Source organism: Coturnix japonica, chromosome 4, assembly GCF_054131305.1.
Source record: "Coturnix japonica strain WE chromosome 4, WE-NBRP24, whole genome shotgun sequence".
NCBI lineage: Eukaryota > Metazoa > Chordata > Aves > Galliformes > Phasianidae > Coturnix > Coturnix japonica.
The window spans coordinates 88,454,790-88,474,772 of NC_140666.1; the positions used below are offsets into that span (position 1 = coordinate 88,454,790).

Here is a 19,983-nt window from a genome sequence, read left to right on the forward strand (position 1 = left end):
ATTTCCCAATGCAGAAGCAAGTGGTGAGCACTTAAATTCCCCTTTCCTATTGGAACTGGCAGCACGCTGTACCACTGCTGAGCACCACAACGTGCTGAAGGGGAGGAAGAGCCTCGGGGCTTGGGTTGCCACCCAGGAGTAGGACCTGCTCCACTCGTTGGGCTGGACCTGGTGCACGAGGTGTGTGGGTGGGTGCAAGGAGGTTGGTCACCCATGGGCAAACCCAGCGAAAGCAGCCTCGTCCCTGACTCACAAAGCAATTTGTGAGTCAAAGCTCATGGGCTCATCGCACCCGACCACGAGGAGGAGGGAGGAATCAAAGTCCTGCTGATGCCATAGAGGGAGTGGAGAAGAGGTCAGAGGAAGAAGCACTGAGACGTACTTCCTCAGAGAGGATCTTCCCAAGTTCCTCCCTAAGATCTTCCCAAGAAGACCCTTCTGGAGGTCTTCTGTATCCCACCCCAGAGGTAGAGATGGGGTGGGATGAACACCTAAACACCTCATCTTTGCTGTCCACGCTGCCTTTTGGTTCAGACAGCAAAGCTACCCCACAGACCTCAAGGGAAAGGAGGGAGAAGAGGAACCAAGATGGGTCCAAATGGCTGTGACAGATGCCCCCACAACTGGACAGAGACAAGGTACAGGGACAGATTGGCTGTCTTTATGTCCTTTATACCACTGTCACACACCAAGATGACCAAAGCCCATTGCTGCCAGCTGAGCTGAGCCCAGACCACATCGCCAGCATAGGGGCTGAGATTCCAACAGTGTAGACCTCACCCAGCACTACAATATGGGAAAAAGCCCAAGGGAAACAGCCTCCTCCTTCATGCTCAAGGGTGAATCAACCACAAGGAGGGAAGGCTGAACCAGAATCTTCCCACCAGAGCTGATGTCTTCTGTTCATCCAGCTTGGGTGGATGCAAGCCTAACCACAGTGAACCCAACGATGTCCATCACCTACAAGCAGCAAAGAGCTTGGCCCTGTCATATAAACCCTGAGGCAACCCCATATATAGGAGCAGGAGAACTTCATGGGACAGAATTGAGCCCCATCCCTGGCTTGTTACCCCATTTCTCCTGGAGGGACCAAGGAGACAGACCCACCGTCCCTTATCACCCCATAAGGTCTGGCCATACAGGTCTGCTGGATTTCAGCTGCCCTCGCCCATTGAATAGGAAGAACTGGATCTTCCCATTAATAAAGAGCAGCGTGATTAGTGGGAGAAAGTGAACGCTGTGGCTTTCTCTCAATGAAGGTGATGAATCAGAGCTCGGACATGCATCCTTGCTCCCCTATACATGCTGTTTTTAGGGTGCTGCTGTCTGACAAGCACCGCCAGCCAAAAGGGAAACTGAGGCAGGAAGGTGCCCACGTTTAAATCCCCATAATCCTCTCCATGTCCCTTATTGCCTCCAATTAAACCCCCATCACCACCATGATCCCAATAACATCCCTACGGTCCACAACGTTCCCCTATTAACCCACCTTATGACGTCGCCGCGCATGCGCACCCCGAAGCTGGGCGGGGTGAGGAGGGGGCCGGGCTCCATCCGGGTCCCTCCCCGTCACACAGCGGCGGCCGGGGCTCGGGGCGAGGCGGTGAGTGAGGGCCGGGATGGGGCTGTGGGGTTATGGCTGTGGGGTTGTGGGGCTGTGGGTTATGGCTGTGGGGCTGTGGGGCACACAGAGGTGCGAGGAGCCTTCTTTTGCCATGCACTTTGCCTTGTGGTTCTCTATAGGGCACCGCTTCCCTATAGGGTAGGGGTTCTCCATCCCCTTGCACTGCTCTGTGGGGTTGGGATCCCCTTCAAGCTCCTCTGCCCTCCTGCAGCCCTATGGGGCAGGGCTCACCCTACAGCACCCCTATAGTATATATACAGCACCCTCCCCATGCAATCCCCTATGGGGCAGGACCCCCTACATATGCATAGCCCCACTCTCTATGGGGCAGCCCTCCTTTAGGGCTAGACGCTCTCCCTGAGCAATCCCCTATAGGGCAGAGTCCTGCACCTCTGTAATGTAGGACCCCCTCCCCATGCACTGTCCTGTAGGGCAGCCCCCTCCAGTAATGCAAAACCACATCCCTATGTGCTGCCCTATAGCGCTGCCTTCCTTTGTGCGTTCCCCCTCCTGCACGCCCCTATGGGGTGACAGCCCCCCTATGAAGCTCCCTGCTTGTCCCCATGCCCACTGGGGACACCCTTGTCCCGCATTAAGGGTGGGATTAAGCACGGCGCTCACCCCAGCCGCCTTTAGAAGTGTGGCACAAAGGGACAGCAGACAGTTCCCCACCCTGTGTTCTCTCCCTTCACCCCAAAAAGGGGATCCCCACCACCACCAAACCCCAAAGCAATGTGCCGGGCTGAAGGAAACAAAGAAAAAAGGCCAGATAAGGGGAAAAAATAGGAACAAAATGAGGTTTAGGGATAGAAGTGGTACGGCAGGGTCGGGCGTTCCTGCCATGCAGGCACGTACTGAGTTTGCTGCTTTTGGCACTGTCTCTATGTGGGTCCCATAGGAGCTGCAGGGGAAAAACTCACCTCTTGGGGTGGGTTTTTGTTAGAGTGGGGTTTTTTTTTTGATGTTATTATTATTATTGCTATTATTTGCACTTCTGCTGCTCTTTGTTTGGGGAGGGATGCATCTCCTGTTCCCTTTGCACTGTGCTTCATGGGGTTTTGCTATCCCCGTCATGCTCACATGTGCCCCTAACAAAGCACAACCAGTCTGCCGTTCCCCATTGTGCGTATGGGGTTTGTTGTTCTTTATTTCCCATTCCCCCCCCCCGAGCTTTGGCAGGAGCTGTGCATTACATACAGCTCTGGCACGCTCCCCGCCTTTGATCTGGAGCTTCCTGCCTGCACAACGTGTTCAGCAGCACGCGAGCAGGGACGTGGACAGGGGCTGCTCGCCTCTCCTTGCCTTCATTTCACCCAATAAATCTTGCTGGAGGTGTACTCTGGCTTCCAGGTGTTGGGATGCGGGGTGAAACAATATAGAGTTTGCATGGTGTGCTCACAATGGGACCGAGGCTCATTCATGGGCTTCTATTCTATTTGTGGGCAATGGGCTCTGCTGCTGTGCTCACAGAGGTTCCAGCTGATGCCTCTGGTGCTCAGTGCCATCCGTAGCAAAAATTAAACAAATCTGGCCTGCAGCCTGGAAAGACAACAAACTTTTGGCCTTAGATAGTTATCTAAGGGTATAGCTCCCAGCAAATGGAGTGCTTGGGGGCAAAGGGGAAGGAACTCAAAATGCAGTAATTGGTGTATTTAGAGGGGGGGAAAAGAAAGGGAGGGCAGTGCTGACATTGCCATGGTGTGCACCCGATGTGTCTTCATAGAACCTAATGGGTTGGGTTGGAAGGGATCTTAAACCCATCCAGTCCCAGGGCTTGTAACAACGATGGACCAAAGTTCCCAGCCATCCTGGGGGCTTCTGTGCTTGTGGACCTCCCTCTTCATGGAATCGTTTAGGTTGGATAAGACCTTTGGGATCAGCGAGTCCAAGCCAACCCCATGGCAGCTGTAGTAGAGAGGATGCACTGCATGGCCCATCCCGCTCCCTGCACCACAGGACCTCGGTGGAGCTGCTCAAAGAACATCTGCAATGGGACACAATTGACACAAGGCTTTGCTGCAGCTCTGTAACTTCCTCTCCTACCCGGACACCTCGAAGATCCATGTGGCCCCATTCCATGGGTGCATCCATTGGGCATCATGCAGCCATCGACGCTGCTGGACGTGACCTCAACACAAGGCTTTTGCACTTGGCTTCTCTGTGGTTCCCATGGAAAGAACACGTCAGAGCACAGAGGGTGGAGTGTTGGGGAATTCCCGTTGCATTCGGGTGTTCCAGAGCACGGGGCTTCTGTTTATTTTTGTTTCCTGCAATGGCTCATCGAGAAGTCATTGGTTGTTGACGTCTGATAACCTTCCTTCGCTTCTGACATCCCTGTGCCGTGGCTTAGACTTTGCCTGGGGAGCGACCTGGCGTGCTTTGGGTTGGGAAACTCAAAGCTGGTGGTGATGCTGGGAAAGCACAGCAAGGATGGGCTCTGAGCAGCTGGTGGAGCTGTGGACATCCCTGTTTGTTGCAGGGGACCAGATGGCCTTTAAGGGTCCCTTCCAACTCAAACCCTTCTGTGATTCTATGACAGAAAGCAGCAGGATGGATCAAAACAGGATTGTGATACAAGTGAGCATACCCAGACCTCATTCTACCCCAAACCTGGATGCACTCAGGGAGCAAGAGGTAATAACCTCACGTTGTGCTGGGAATGGTCAGGTTGGATGCTAGATAAAACCTATTTTACAATAGAGTGGTAATGCATTGGAACAGGCTGCTCAGGGTGCAGTGGGGTCACTGTGCCTGGAGCCGTTCCACAACCATGGGGATGTGGCACTGAGGGACACGGTCAGTGGGCATGGTGGGATGGATTGGGGCTGGGCTTGGGGATCTTTGTGCTCTTTTTCTGACCTGAATGATTCATGAAATGGCCTTGGATGTCTCAGTGCTGCAGCTGACACCTCGCTCATCCGGCTTAAAGTTCGCTGTCAAAGCACAAGGAGCACGCACGGTTTGTTTTGCAGCTTTCATGCTCCCTGCATCACTGCTTTTGTGAGCAGGATGAGACCAGAGCAAAGGGCTCGTTTGTTTCCCTTCTTGCTCCTTCTGCTCTGCTAGTGTGGGAGGCAGCCAAGCCCAACTCCGTCTGGTTTTTATTACCATGGAGGATCAGGCTGCAGGGATTGGGCTGCTTTTAACACACAAAGCACCCGGCAGGAAACCACGCCAGTTCCCAAGCAGCGAGAGAGAAACTGAAAGCTGTCGGCCAGGAGAGCAGCCCTGGACTTATTTTAGCCATTTCCCAACATTGCTCTGGCTGCTTGGTAATAGCAGAGTGTTTCACAGCTCCCTGGCTGGGAAGAGCATTTTTTTTGGGGGGGGGGTGGGGAAAACAGCAACAACAAACAGCTGTGGGGCTGGAACAGAGCAGGGAGGTGGATTTTGACCTATCTGGCAGGATGGAAGGCAAAAGATAAGAGGCTGGGAATGCAAATATCCCATCTGAGGGAGTTTGGGGAGCCCTGGTTCATCCTGGTTGGTGAATTAATCATAGAGTCATTAAGGTTGGAAATGATTACTAAAGTCTCCAAGTCCAACCCTACCCACCCCACCATGCCCACTGACCGTGGCCCCTCAGTGCCACATCTCCACTGTTCTTGAGCACCTCCAGGGACGGTGACTCCAGCGCCAGGACAGCCCTATTCCAATGCATTACCACTATTTTGGAGAGGAAATGTTTTCTTATATCCAACCTGAAAATGCGACTATTGAATATCCAACCATTCAGTGCATCCTGTCACTGGAATGGCTCCTCCTGCTTGAAACAGAATCCAGGCGCCGGGGTCGGGATGGCATTCAGCTCCTCTCTGCTCACAGTCGTTTCGCAAACCAGCAAATATTTCTGCCTGCCTTTAAAGATGCTTTTTTGCCATTGTTCTGCAGAAAGCCCTCAGCTGGGCTGGGCTTCCCCCGGGGCGATTTCCTGGCGGATTGGTTATGAAGGCAGCTGCGTTTTTAGTTTTTCTTTTGTTTCCCTTTTGTGAGCTCAGCTGAGCATGTACACATGGAGTGGAACAAAAGCCGGCCCTCATCTGCACCGGCGCGCACCCGACAGCTGGCATAGAAGAGACATAGAAGACAGGGTGGTCCAGGCTGAAACTGCGGATAGAATAGGTTACCTTTCTTATTTTGGGTGGAAATTTGGATGTTTTGTAACTGTAGTGCTGGTGTCAATCTGTGCTTCCACTCTTTCCCCACTTTGTTTTTTGGAGTAATGCTGCAGGGATCTTGCTTTACCGATGAGGTTGGACTGGATGATCCCAAGAAGTCCCTTCCAACCCCTACGGTTCTGTGATTCTGTAACTTCCAGCCTGATCAGCCCAAAGCTCAGACCTCAAAGAACAGAAGAGGCTGAGTTTATACAGCACCTCGAAAGTCCATCCCAAAGCAGATGGGACACAGGTACAGCATCCCCCAGATGGGATCCAGCCCCATGGACACACTGCGAATGCCCCTTCCCCTCATCCGAAGGGCTTTCGGCGCAGGCTGTGCTCTGCTTTTGTTGACATCTGGTTGGAAACGTCTTAAATCCTCTGGCGAGGGGGTAATTCTAATCCCTCTCAATGAGATCAGCGGATTAGTGTCTTATAAAATTGGAGGATTAGCTTGAGCCATTTTTTCTTTATTTATTTCCCCCCCCCCTTCCTTTCTGTGCAGCATCGGGTCGTTGCCGTACCGCTACTAAGAGAGATGGGGGGCTTTGCACTTTAAAAAGCTGAACCACATCATGCGATTTTTCACAAACCAAAGCATTGAAAAGTATATCTTTAATCCTCGCCCTTGATCCCCGTGGATTTTTGTGCAGTATCAGGGCATTTTTTTCAGTGTGTCGGCACTGTGCTACATTAAGTCGCCCGAATGTGGATGGTTTGCAGCCATTGTGCAGGTAGACATTGAGCTGGGGGGTTTCCTTGGAGGAAATGGGCAAAACTTATTGGAAGTAGTGTTGTTTCCCAAGGCTGATCCTCTGTTGGTTATCATGAAGAGTTCAGGACCCATGGAGGACGTGTCTACGTCACAAATGAAGGATGGTATGCAGGAACTCTGCATCATGCACTGATTACAACCCCTGCTTCCATCAGGATGCAACCTACAGCAGCTTTCATGATGCACGATGGAGGGTTTGCACCAACCCTGTTGCACTGCCTACGTTTGCAGGGTTTCCTCACGTAGCTCTTTCCTCAACCCATGGCAGCTGTGATCTGGGAATGCCTGGCTGCCACCCAGAGCTTTTAAATCCCTACAAAGGCAAACTCACCGCCTCCACTGCCCCAGTGAGGCCGTGGTGCTCTCATTGAACTGTGCCAGGAGCCGCCGCAGTGACATTTCAGCAGCCTTCATCCCGTGAATTCAAATGTGACTTAATGTGGCAGCCCCGCGGTGTGGAGAAAGAGCTCTTTCCCCCACAGAATGCCAATGGCATGGCTGCGTAACCCCATCCTCATCATCTCATTGTGGGCTTCTTTATTTTTTGCCAGAAATGAGCATTTTGCAAATGCAACTTTACATTTGGCTCAGTTGGGGAAGGCTGAGAGTGGGCTGAGAGCCATAGGAATATTAAGAGTGGCACTGGGAAGATTTGGTGCCTTGCTGTTTGGTTTTAAATGATGTGCTGGCCATGCAAGACTGCAATTTAATACTTAGACTAACTCAAATTGTCTCTAACTTGTAGTAAAAGTGTAAGCAAGGGTTCCCAGGCATCATGTGCTCCCCTGACCTTTAAGAAGACACTTGATGCAGCCCTGTACTCGTCACTAAGGCAGCTCGTTAGTATCAGCGGTATATTATGCCTTCTAGGAGTTGATTCAGTGTCCAGGAATGCATGGAGCTCCCACAGCTGTGTTGCATGGCGGGGAGCCTCACTGCGGTCCTCGTCTTGGCAGCCTTGGAGCGGGTGGAAAATAGTCAGCAGGCTTTGTTCAATCTACTGCAAAACAAGAGATAATGGCCTGAAGTTGTGCCCGAGGAGGGTCAGGTTGGATGTTAGGAAGGTCAACCAGTCCAACCATCCACCTATCTCCAATATTCCTTACTAAACCATGTTGCTCAGTGCAACATCTAACATTTCTTGAACACCTCCAGATTCAGTGACTCCACCACCTCCTTGGGCAGCCCATTCCAACCTCTGACCACTCCTTCTGAGAAGTATGCAGAACAGGAGGATGGTATACAGGGACTTTCAGTGACCCCAAATGCTTTGCTGAATCCATTAGCAGTGCAGAACGAATGGTGAAAAATGTATTTCCCTTAAATCCAGTAATTTTGTTAAGCCAGAGGAAGGGCAGGCCAACTGCACAGTGTTGGTGACGTGGTGATGTTATATATCCCCAGGAGGCTGAGGTTTGGGTTATTGGGGTTATCCCAAAGGGTTTTTTTGTGCTGTCAGCATCTTAACACCGAGCCTTCACAGAAATATCAGGGCTTTTGGGGTTGCTGTTCCTCAGGGTTAGTTGGTGATTTGGGTTTGGTGTCCAGCTTTTCGCATCAAGCCAAATATTCTTCTTACACTTCTTATACTTTTGGTGAAAATTAAGAGAATGGATCCTCTGAAGGCATTCTAGAGGGCCAAGATCCTGGCTCTGAGCTTGAAGGGAGCAGCAAGCAGTAACATAAAGGCTTTTTTTTTTCCATTAAAGGAGCTTAGGAAGCAGGGGTTGAAAGGATTTCAGGAGGTTATAGAATCCATCTGCTTGTCAGAATGGAGAAAGCTGGCTGCTTTTTTGCTTTGCAGCAAGCGATTTGCTTTTGTTTAGCATAGTGAGGTTGGCTCAATCAAAGCTAGATTGTTTTGCTAGTTAGGATATCTTTGGAGCATCTGTTGTCTGCATCCCTCAGCTCTTGCCATCAAGATGTAATTTACAATTCATAGAATGCTTTGGGTTGGAAGGAACCTCAATGATCATCAAGTCTCAACCTCCCTGAATGGCTTGGGATGGAGAGGACCTCAGTGATCATCTAGTTCCATTATCCATGTGTATCAACACTGGGTTTGGGCTGGTAGAGCTACCCAGAAGGCTATTAATTGGGGAAAACCCAGTAAAATCAGGAACTTGGCACCTGGACACTGTATAGGGCATGGTTCCAGGGTGAGTATCATGAGGGATGCTACCAGGAGAAGGCACAGCACATCCTTTCCCAGCGCATCTTGAGCTCAGAAGGTCATGACATCACATCCAGGACAAAACCACATGCCAGGTAAATGGGGGAAAAAGAAAATCCACAGAGCCGAAGGGAGAAAATTCCTCAAGCATGACCTCATCACCGAGCCACAGCTGAACCGTATTTGGACAATCTGTGTGCATGCAGCATCCAGCATCAGTTTCCCGAAGGCACTACTCCGGACACACAGATCCTGTGGCCACTTGACGAACTTCCTGAGGCTTTACCAAAACTCACTGCATTGCCTGGAAATTCCAACAAAACAATGCCAGAGCAGCCCCAATCCTTGGCTGCTTTCCTCCTTCCTGCTGCCGTCATCCAAGGGCAGCCTGAGCAACACACGCTGGGTTAGCCTGGATTAAAAAAGCAAAAGTGTTTGTTTTGTTTTGTTTTATTATTATTATTATTATTATTTCACCATTTTTCCCAGAGTTTGCAAAATCTGCCTCAGTAACAGCGTGGAGCTGATGTAACCTCAGCAGTGGGAGCTTCTGCTGACCTATTTTCTGCATCTTTCTGCACCGACAGCACTGAAAACCTGCTCTTATTTAAAGGTGTGCTTTGAAGGTCACGGTGTCAGCTCAACCAACCCAAAAAGCATCCCAGAAACTCAACAAATAGTGCAGCACTGCTGGTGAAACTGCCTTGGTTTTCTGTTTTTTTTTTTTTTGTTCTATTTATTATTCATTTGAAGACTTTGAGACCTTTTTGCTTGCTGATCACTGCCTTTCCACACTGAGAGGGTTAAATTTCACTGCTCAGCATCATCTAACCGAGGAGCAAAGCCAGGGAATTTTGATTCCTGTTCAAAAAGCATCAAATTCTCTCTTGAAGGGAGGGGAATGGGGATCAAAGGTCCGGAACGGCTCCTGCTGGGAGTCCAGTTGGATTTCTTGCTTGTGCACGCACCAACGACCAGCATGCAGCCAAAATGGGGAAAACGAGCAGCTTTTGTTCCATCTGACAAGAAGTTTTATGGCATTGGTGACCCAGCTTCAGTCCCACATTGAGCTGCATCATCCTGGATAAGCATTGCTGCTGTTTCAGGTTGGGTAGTAGGAAAAGCTTCTCTGAAAGGGTGGCCAGGGCATTGGCACAGCCGTGGTGGCAAGTCACCGTCCCTGGAGGTGTTAAAGAACATGGGGATGTGGCACTGAAGGTCATGGTTATGAGCATGGTGGGGTGGGTTGGGGTTGGGGATCTTAGAGCTCCTTTCCAGCCTTAATGACTCTATGACGTGTTGTAGTGGGCATGGTGATGATGGGGAAGTGGTTGGGCTAGATGGTCTTTTCCAGCCTTCACGATTCTAAGTGACCTCAAAGATCATCTTGTTCCAACTAGGGCTATGCTATGGATGAGAGCTTCCCTCCAGCCTGCTGGCTGCACGTCGCTGTCTCGCTGCTGGTGTCAAAGTGCCCAGAAAGGGGAAAAGTCTGGCAGTCATCCCACTAGGCACACACAATGAATAACATTTATGTTGTGGATTTATCGCCTGGAAGAACACCCTGCACCACAGCTGACACCGACCTCGGGAATTTTGTTGTTTTGCATTCATTTTAACTTTCACCTGAGTTAACAGCCAAGCTTTCAGGTCAACCTGTGTGAAACACTGGGGGTTTGCATAATGTCTTTGGAACAGGAGATGTGCCCGTTACCCACAGCCAACCAGACTTCATCTATGGGTTTAGTGGGAGCTGTTAGTAATAGGTGAACGGTTGGACTGGATGATCTTTTAGGTCATTTCCAACCTTGGTGATTCTATGATTCTATGATTCTATGTGCTGTTGACCCCAAAACCAGCCCTCCACCTGGGCTAAACTTATAATACTCAGTGCTCGCATGGTCCATTTCTGTAGTGGTACAAATGAATAATAATTAAAAACAAAAATGCATCCCCCCCACATTGAGCCCAGCAGCTCAGTGCAGGTCTGGCTCCCACTTGCTGCAGTTCCTCAGTGCAGGAAGATAATTGCTAGCCTTGCTCATCGCTTTGAGATCTCCTGATGAAAGCTGCGTGCAAGAGGCTGGCTGTGCTTATTCAGCGCGTTAAGTGCTTGCTGTTATTATAATAGGGATTAATTTGGCTGCGTGGCTTATTTGGGTTTGCCTTTAACTGCCTGGCTTGTAATCAGAGCAAAGTGAATGTTGCTGGAGCTTCGTTTCCTGACTTCCCTGCTTGTTCACCTGGCATTAACCATCACTGGGGTTTTAATTAACGTGTACAAACCAGCATCTCCTGCTGGGAATTTGGGAATTTCCTATTGCAGACAGGATCCCTTCCCACGGGGAAGTCTCATCCCTATCACAAGGTCACTGAAATCCTTTTAATTCTGTAAGCCATCACGTCTTTCAACAAACATCTTCACGGGAAAATCTGATATTCCCTCCTTTGGTTTCATCCTGACCATTGTGTTGGCATCATGTTGGCATGGGTGTTGTGGACCCTCGGTTGGGATAACACAGCATGAAGGCTTTGGTTCAGAAAGTGGCCATCCTTTCCTGCAGCACTTTGTATTTCTTTTGGCTGAGTTCTTAATCTGAAGCAGATTAAAATACAGTCCCTCCCCTACCATTCTCCCAAGAAAAAAAAAAATGAAAACCAAAAGCTTGGATCCTTAAAATCATCCGAATTCAGTCACACAGAATCACAGAATCACAGAATTACCCGGGTTGGAAGGGACCTCAAGGATCATGTAGCTCCAACCCCCCTGCCCAGCAGGGCCACCAAACATACACCTTTACTAGATCAGGTTGCCCATGGCCCCGTCCAACCTGGTCTTGAACACCTCCAAGGACGGGGCATCCACAACCTCACTGGGCAGCCTGTTCCAGGACCTAACCACCCTTCTAGTAAAGAACTTTCCCCTAACATCCAACCTAAATCTTCCCTCCTTCAAGTTAAAACCATTTCCCCTAGTCCTGCTATTACCAGCCCTTTCGAAGAGTTTACTCCCTTCCTGGGAGTAAGTTCCCTTCAGGTACTGAAAGGCTGCAATGAGGTCACCCCGCAACCTTCTCTTCTCCAAGCTGAACAAACCCAACTCCCTCAGCCTGTCCTCATAGGGGAGGTGCTCCAGCCCCTGATCATCTTTGTGGCCCTCCTCTGGACCCTTTCCAAAATCTCTATATCTTTTTTGTACTGAGGGCTCCACACCTGGACACAGTACTCCAGATGGGGCCTCACAAGAGCAGAGTAGAGAGGGACGATCACCTCCCTATCCCTGCTGACCACCCCTCTCCTGATGGAGCCCAGGATCCCATTTGCTTTCCGGGCTGCCAGAGCGCACTGCTGGCTCATGTTAAGTTTCTCATCTATCAGGAATTCAGTCCTTTTAAAGTTAACAGTTTCCTGGATCCCTGTGCAGGATTTTTTAGCCTCTAACCTCAGTATTTTTCGCAGTAATGTCACAGGACCAATGTAGAGGTTGAACCTATTGCATGTTCCATGCACACCTAAGGACTGTCCAAAGGAGAATGAGCACTCATAGGAGATGACGGTCACTCTGAGGATGTCCTTTTGGGGAAAAGTACTGGTAACACTAGAAGGATGGAGCTTACATTGTGGAGATCTTGGAAGGAAGGTCTCACTTGTTTTCCTATGGTTTTGGGCCAGATGTGATGGTTTGAGGCCCTGGAGCTTGTCCAGAGATCTGTGAAGGGTCTGTATCGCAACTTTTAAGGGGGGATGGCCAAGGGAACTTGCATCCTCTTTTAATTTCCCTAACCCTCCTGCCCTACAGAATCAACTCAGTTCTTCAAGGCAGGTGCCACACTTGCAGTGTCTCCTGAGCACTCTGGTGATGGGGACAGGTTCCGTCCATGCTGATCAACTTGGTTGAGTTGAGTTGTGCCAGTAGTAGCATGGAGCTCCTGTTGTAGGGACCTTTGTAGGGCCTTGGTTGGGTTGGGTTGAGTTGAGCTGAGTTGAATTGAGTTGAGTTGAGTTGAGTTGAGTTAGGGTTAAACTCTGTATACGTAGGTGCTGCTTTGCTGTGGAGCTGTGCCAGCAGCGATCAATGATATGGGTAATTACTGAGAGCCCCCCTTTATTCTGAATGCTGAATTCATCCCTTCTGAAAGTCCCTGTTCACTGCAGGTGAGTTGGACTACATGACCTTTAAAGGTCCCTTCCAACTTATATGATTCTGTGATGAATCCAGGCCATCCAACCAGGTTGGATGTGGCTCTGGGCAGCCTGGTGTGGTGGTTGGTGACCCTGCACGTAGCAGGGGGGTTGAAACCAGATGATCATCGTGGTGCTTTTCAACCCAGGCCATTCTATGATTCTATGGTGACTCCAGAAACCCGAAGCTGAGATCTGGTGCTTTTCAGCTCTCATTCCCCAGGATATCCTTACCCAGATCCCGTCCTTTTGCCCCATCCTCACTTCCTCCCCAAAACCTGGAGCCGTACAATCCACACACAGCTGAGAACTCCCTGCTTTAGGGGAATTTTGTTGTTCCTCAGGGCATTTAATCTGCAGAACAGGCTGCAGGTGGTTTCCCTGTGTGTTGTGAAGCTGGCACTGCCCACCTCCCGTGGGCAGTAACTGATGAAAGGAAAACCAGATAGGGTTTGTGACTTCCTTCTTGAAGCTGCGGGTGGGGAACTTTGTGCCCGGCCGGAGATGTTTGTGGTTATTCAAGGGTGAATGGCTCCGTGCTCAGGATTTGATAGCAATACAGAGTCATTGGGCTGCTCTTCCACCTGGCTCCGGAACGAATTCAATTGAAAAAGGGACATTTGGGGTGAGCTGAATGTGCCTTCAATCCATCTCCCTACAGGAGCAGGGATGGGGCTTGTGCCGATGCTGGAGGGCAATCGGTGTGCATGTTCTACAGGGGAATTTCTGCAAAGGGAAGGATTGGCCTTGGAAAATGCCAGAGGGGGAGGGGAAGGAGAACTTTCCCAAGGACCTCCCATGCTGCTGACCCTACAAACAGAGCCTCACGTCCTTCTCTTTTCTCCTTTTCCTTGCAGCCTACCCATGAGCTCAGATTTCCAGCATTACAGTTTCAGGATGCCGAACATCGGGTTCCAGAACCTGCCTCTCAACATATATATCGTGGTTTTTGGCACAGCCATCTTTGTCTTCATCCTCAGTTTACTGTTCTGTTGCTACTTGATCAGGTAAGAGAGCTGCCTTGGCTGTCTGCCCCTCCTTAAGGTGAGGACATCCCATAGAATGCTCTGTGCACAAATTGTTCCCGTTATCCAGCACTGAATCAGAATTGCTTGAGTTGGAAGGGACCTTAAAGATTATGGAGCTCCAGCCTTTGGACTTGGGCTGCTCTTACAGCCCTCAGGAAATGTGTGTCGTAGGCTTCAGTCTGGGTGCAGAAATAGAATGGGAGGTGATGGACTGAAGTTGCAGCAGGAGAGGTTCAGGTTGGATGTTAAGAAGTATTTGCTCCCCAAAAGATTGGTTGGGCTGTCCAGGGGGATGGTGGAGTCACCATCCGTGGATGTGTTTAGGAACCATGGAGATGTGGCACTGAGAGACAGTGGGCCTGAGGGGGATGAGTTGGGCTTGGGGATCTTGGAGCTCTTTTCCAGCCATGATTCTGTAATTCTATGAAAGTACTCACCCAGGCTGGGAGAAATAGATGCATTGGTCAGGAAGTGACGGCATCACCTTTCTGCAATGAGCTTCATCCTCTTGTGTGCTGACAGCTTGATGTGACCCACGAGATAAGTTTTTATTTCCCATTCTAAGCGCTCAGCTCTCTGCATCCCAGCGTTCAGACTCAGAGCAGCGCCATCCGTTGCATCCCAGGGTGAGCAGTTCCACAGGCAGCCAACTTTATCCACTGTAAAAACAGCAGATAAATATTTATGGGAGCTCTTAACTGGACATGAAGCGTGGTTGCCTAGGTGGCCTTCTCCAAAAGACTCAAAAGCCGCGTTTTATGGCTCCTGCTTTCTGCTTAGTGTTTCAACACGTCTCCCTCTTAAATGAGTAACTTATGTACCGTGCACTTAAGAAATGTTTAATACCTGCTCCGTTCGTTACTGTACACAAATTGCTCATTCAACAGAGCCGTTTGGAGATTAATGATGCAGGGGTGATTTGTTGACCTGAGCGACGGGGAAAAGGAAGAGAGATGGTTGTTCGAATTTGGGGCGTGCTTTAATTACTTTATAGGCCACAGGGGAGGGGGTTAAACCACTCATTGAGAGGCAAAACTCCTTCTGCTGGAGGGAAAATGGAAGGCAGGTGGAGGAAGATTGAGAATTGAGGCTGTGTTTTCCCCAGGTGGAGCGGAATCTATATGGCTTCCTTGCAGAACTAAGAGGTGTTTGGACTTTGAGAGTGTTTTCCTGGACACTGGGTCTTGTTGGGTGTGTTCTGCCCCAAAGAAGGAACAACAAGTAGTAATGTCTGGGAGATTAAGCCAGAAAATCTTTTAAATTTAGAAGTTGGAGGCGTGTTGTAAGAGAGAGAGTGAGTAACCGCAGGGAGAAGCCAGCGAGGGAAGTGGTGAGTTCTGTGTCTCTTGCTGTCTTTAAACGAAGACAGAGTGCCCTTCTGGAAGAGGCGTCTTGGCTCCCACTCCCAGGAGTAACGAAGTGCTGTTTAACGACCCATGATAGACGGAGGCTGGATTAGATCACCTCATCATCCCTTTATAGCCCTTAACTGTTGCAAGTTGTGAATCAAACCAAGAGCACCAGCTCTGGGATCGGCAGTCTGGTACCAAACAAGGACCCTGTGGACCCAATGCAGCCCCATGCCCTGGGTTTGGGCTGTGCTGCAGCACTCACCACCTCCTTTGGATTTGCCATGGAGATGAGCTTCCAGATCTCAGCTTGGGTGAGGTTTAAAGCTTAAGGGTCAGCTTGTAGGTGGGCAGGGGGTAAGGACTATGCACAGAGCACCCCAAGTGATTGCTTTCAGATGGGTCAGCCTCAGTGCTGCTCTGCTGTGATGGTGAATGCCGGATCACTGCTGGAGCCTGACTGCATAGCAAGCAAATACCCAGAGCTGTGCAGGATTCCATAGGAGGATTGGATATACAAAGCAAGATATTGAACTCATGCTGGATTTCTCCCCCTCCCGAACCAGCTGCTAAAGCCTCCTGGATTACCGCACGCATTCCTGACCCCTTCTGCATGGCTTTAACATGGGGTCACAGCTGGAGGCTGCAAAAGTTGAGGTGTTAATTTAATAGTGAGTCACGCCACGTCCTCGCAGAGAAGCGGAGCATTGAGTGCACACAGTGCATCCTCTCCCTCCTGGTCTGGAACCCACACATCTGCAAGAGCTGGGCTAACAGCAAGCAGAGCTCGTGGGATTGGAGATTGTAGGGATTTAATGGGGCTGGCTCAGAGCAGAGCTGGGTGTGAGCTCCAGCCAAAGGAGAGAAAAGGAGGATTGCTGCAGAGCTCTGCTGCACAGCACGCGTCCCTCCCCCACGGCAGCCGCCTTTGGATGAGAAATAGGGAAAAAGGAAATGAAACTTTGCTGGAGCTGTCTGTGTCTGCTCTCCGCTGCTGCTTTCAGAGGATAAGGCTGCAAGAAGGTACAGGCTGGGATCAATGGGCTGATGTCAACTGAATGGGCTTCAGCAAGACCAAGTGCTGGCGAGGCTGCACCTCGAGTGCTGCATTCAGTGTTGGGTCCCCCTCTGCAAGAAGGACACTGAGTGTGTCCAGAGAAAGGCAATGGAGTTGCCCAGCCAAAGCCATGTGCTTTTGAAGAGCAGCCTCAACATGTGGATGCCTCCCCCAGAGCTCTCCCTGCTCTGCACACTCTGCACTCTTGGCTGTGCTCTTGCTGTTCTCAAGAGGTTTTTAAAGCAAAGTTGTCCCATGCAAACCTTCCCACGTAGCACCCGCGCTCATCTGGCAGCGCTGAGCTGCTTTCCCCCTTGTAGGCTGTCTCCAGCAGCAAATCTTCCTTTTCCCATCTGCCTTCCATAAGCAGTTTCCCAGCCTCAGGGCTCTTTGTGAATGGGGCCGGTTCTATCCCACTTGTTCCATTCTTTGCATGTTGCTGCCCCATCCTTCCTACAGTGGGATTCACCTTTGGCTTTTAGGTCACTCTGTCTCTGAGCAGCATTAAGGAGAAGGTGGCTGAGTTCCAGTCTGGGGCTCCAGAGCTGCCATATTGCATCCCTAACCAACTTCTGCTGCATTAAAGTGCTTCTTCTTTTTTTTTTTGGTTATGTTTTTAATTCCAACGTTGCTCTAGAGGGATCTTTTCGTGCTGATAGGAGCTCAGGAAAGGGACATTGTGGGAGGTTCAGTGCTGACAGCAGGATGGAGATGTTACATTTCTAGCTATGTGAAAAGTCCCAGCCCAGACTCTTCGGCTGCATCATTTAAGGAAACAATGAAATGATTCCATAGGAAAGGGAAGGAAATGGAATGGGGTGTTGGGTTGTTGTGGGGATCCTCATTTTCACTTTTCCCTCTAATTCCAGGCTCAGACATCAAGCACACAAAGAGCTTTACGCCTACAAACAGGTGAGGTGATGAAGGCTTCTTCTCCTCCTCCCTTCTTCTCCCCCCGTCTTCTTTCTCCCTTCTTTTCCTTTCTTCTTCCTCTTCCTTCTTCTTCTCCTCCCTTCTACTCTTCCCTTCTTTTCCCTTCTTTTTTCTCCCTTCTTCCTGGAAACGTGTGTTAAAAGCCTGACCCCATCTCTGCCTTGCAGGTAATACTTAAGGAGAAGGTGAAGGAGTTGAACCTACACGAGGTGGGTCCGTGTGTGTGTTTTACTTCTTGGGGGGGTGTTCACGGCACCCAGACCTTGCATGGTGTGGATATGCACAACCCTAAGGGCAAATCAATGGGATTTGGCTCTGCAAATGAAGCTTCGGGTTCTGGGAAGTTGCCCTCTAATAGAGAACAGATTAAGCCCAAATTGAGCTTTAAACTTCTTTTTATCACTGTTTAATGAGCCGCAGGACTTACCACCCCAAGGCTCACAAGCACAGGGCTGCACAGAGCTGTGCTAAGCCGTGCTGTCACACTGCCAAGCCAACCCACGAGGCAAAGGGCCCTTCATGGTTGTTTTTTCCATGACCAAAAGCAGTGGGATGAGATGGAGTTTTTTGGGTCGCTTTGCCTCGGTTTTGCCAATCTGTGTAATTTTGGCTTGCGGAACCACTGACTGCCTGTGTTTTGCTTTCAGATCTGTGCCGTTTGCTTGGAGGAGTTCAAGCCCAAGGACGAGCTGGGGATCTGCCCGTGCAAACATGCCTTCCATAGAAAGTGAGTGCACTTACAGCGTCACAGAGTGGGAGGGTTAGAAGGGACATCAGGAGATCCCCCATGGCTAAGATTCCCTCTCAGCTTTCTGTTCTCCAGCTGAACAGCCTCAGGGCTCTCAGCATTTCCCCATAAGGGAGATGCTGGGCAGCCTGGTCTGCTGGTTGGTGACCCTGCGCATAGCAGGGGGGTTGAAACCAGATGATCATTGTGGTCCTTTTCAACCCAGGCCATTCTATGGTCTACGATTCATTGAGTTGTAGGATCTCATAGGCTGGGAATTATCTCAAAAAACATCCAATATATAGCAAATAGCATAAATAAATTAGCACAGAACCACAGGGCTCGGAGTGGACTTCTGGAGTTCATCCAGTCCAACCCTCCTGCTCATGGAGGCTGTATGTTATTGTAAGTGATTATACTCTCGATTTATGTCATACAGTTGTTATATATTTAACTATATGTTTGACATATAAAGGTACTTAAATGATGAATTAAGAACACACCAATAGCAATGCTGTGCAGAAAACGGACCAGACTTGGCACGTGGCTGTGCCAGAAGGGACTGTGGGTGCTGATTTTGGGTCCTAATGACCCCCTCTCACCCCCGTGTCTGTGCTTTCCCCCCTTCAGGTGCCTCATCAAATGGCTGGAGGTGCGCAAGGTGTGCCCGCTCTGCAACATGCCGGTGCTGCAGCTGGCACAGCTGCACAGCAAGCAAGACCCCGGCCCCCCCCAGGGCCCCCTCCCTGGAGCAGAGAACATCGTATAGCTCTGTGCCATCACGGACTGCCCCGGGGCTGCTGGGGGGTACCCGGAGACGACCAAAGCACTGCGGAACCAGCAAGGAGCCAAGCTGGGGATGGGAGGATGGAGAGCTGAGAGCACTTTAGGGAGAGAGCATCCCCATGCCCCAAAATGGTGCTTGGTTTCGGAATGGGGTTTTCCTTGCTGGGAACGTGGAGCTCAGTGACTGTTGGGAAGCCTCAGTATGATGCCTTGGGAACGGAGCGGCCGAGCGGTGCCTGAATGCACTCATCCCCCTCTGAGCATCACCCAGGAGAGCCGGTGTCCGTCCTGTGCGGTGCTGTGGGGTCAGTGCCATCCAAGGGGGGTTAATTTCCACCCCTGGTTATGATCCTTACTGAGGATTGCAGTTTCTCCTCCCAAAGGGCCGCCCAGGGCTTAGGGCCGGGTGCTTTTTGGGGTGGCTCTCCCCCCTGCTCGGTGCCATGGGCTACCTCAGGGCTTCCTTCATCCCCGCCATGGGTAAGAGCATCTCCCATCGGTGCGACCGCCTCAGTATCACAGCACGGGTCGGGGCAAACCCTGCCCTTTGGGTTCACGTTGAGCTTGGCCCTTCAGGATGGCTCAGCACCACCCAAAGTCCTCACCCAACCCTCCCCGAGTGCCAAAGCTGCTGGGGGCTGCACCACCCCCTCCTCTCCTTTCACCCCATGGGGCGAATTCAGCCCTTTTCAGGCATCATTCCCCCCCCGCCTTCCAACCCGCAGCTCTTTATGGGAGGGGGCCCCAGTGTTACCCCACAGCGGGGCTGGGTGGGGCTCTGGGGGTGTGTGTAGGGGGGGTCCCTCCTGTACATAACCCGCGACTCCCATGACTGTTTATGGAGCGTGGAGCCTCATAGACGTGTTTGTACACTACAAATTCTGCAGCAGAATATTTTTATAAAAACATTTGCTGTTTTCTTTTTTTCTTGATGGGGGGGGGGGGGGGAACCCTTTTTTTTTTTGTAAGCTCTATTTTTGTATATTTAATTGCTATTTCAAGATTCTAACGCGTCTTTCTGTTTTGCTAATGGCACTGTTGGTAAGGAAAAAAAGCAAAGCAAAGGAGAAGCGGTTTTTGCATGTGATTTTTGAGTTGAAATGTAAATAAAGGCAGGTTTTGGATGCGGGGTGTGTTTGAAAGGGGAAGGGGGGGGAGACCTCAGCCATGGGGAAAGGATCCCATCCCA

At 50.4% G+C, this 19,983-nt stretch overlaps 1 protein-coding gene across 1 annotated transcript; it reads left to right on the plus strand.

Moving 5' to 3' along the window:
- The first annotated feature begins 1,571 nt into the window (after positions 1-1,571).
- Positions 1,572-19,918, plus strand: RNF24 (ring finger protein 24). The gene is made up of 6 exons (XM_015863027.3): positions 1,572-1,603; positions 13,772-13,921; positions 17,218-17,260; positions 17,449-17,490; positions 17,929-18,008; positions 18,639-19,918. Exons 2-6 carry the CDS (start codon positions 13,779-13,781, stop codon positions 18,775-18,777), a joined length of 447 nt encoding a protein of 148 aa, XP_015718513.1. The 5' UTR covers positions 1,572-1,603; positions 13,772-13,778; the 3' UTR covers positions 18,778-19,918.
- The last annotated feature ends 65 nt before the right edge of the window (positions 19,919-19,983 follow it).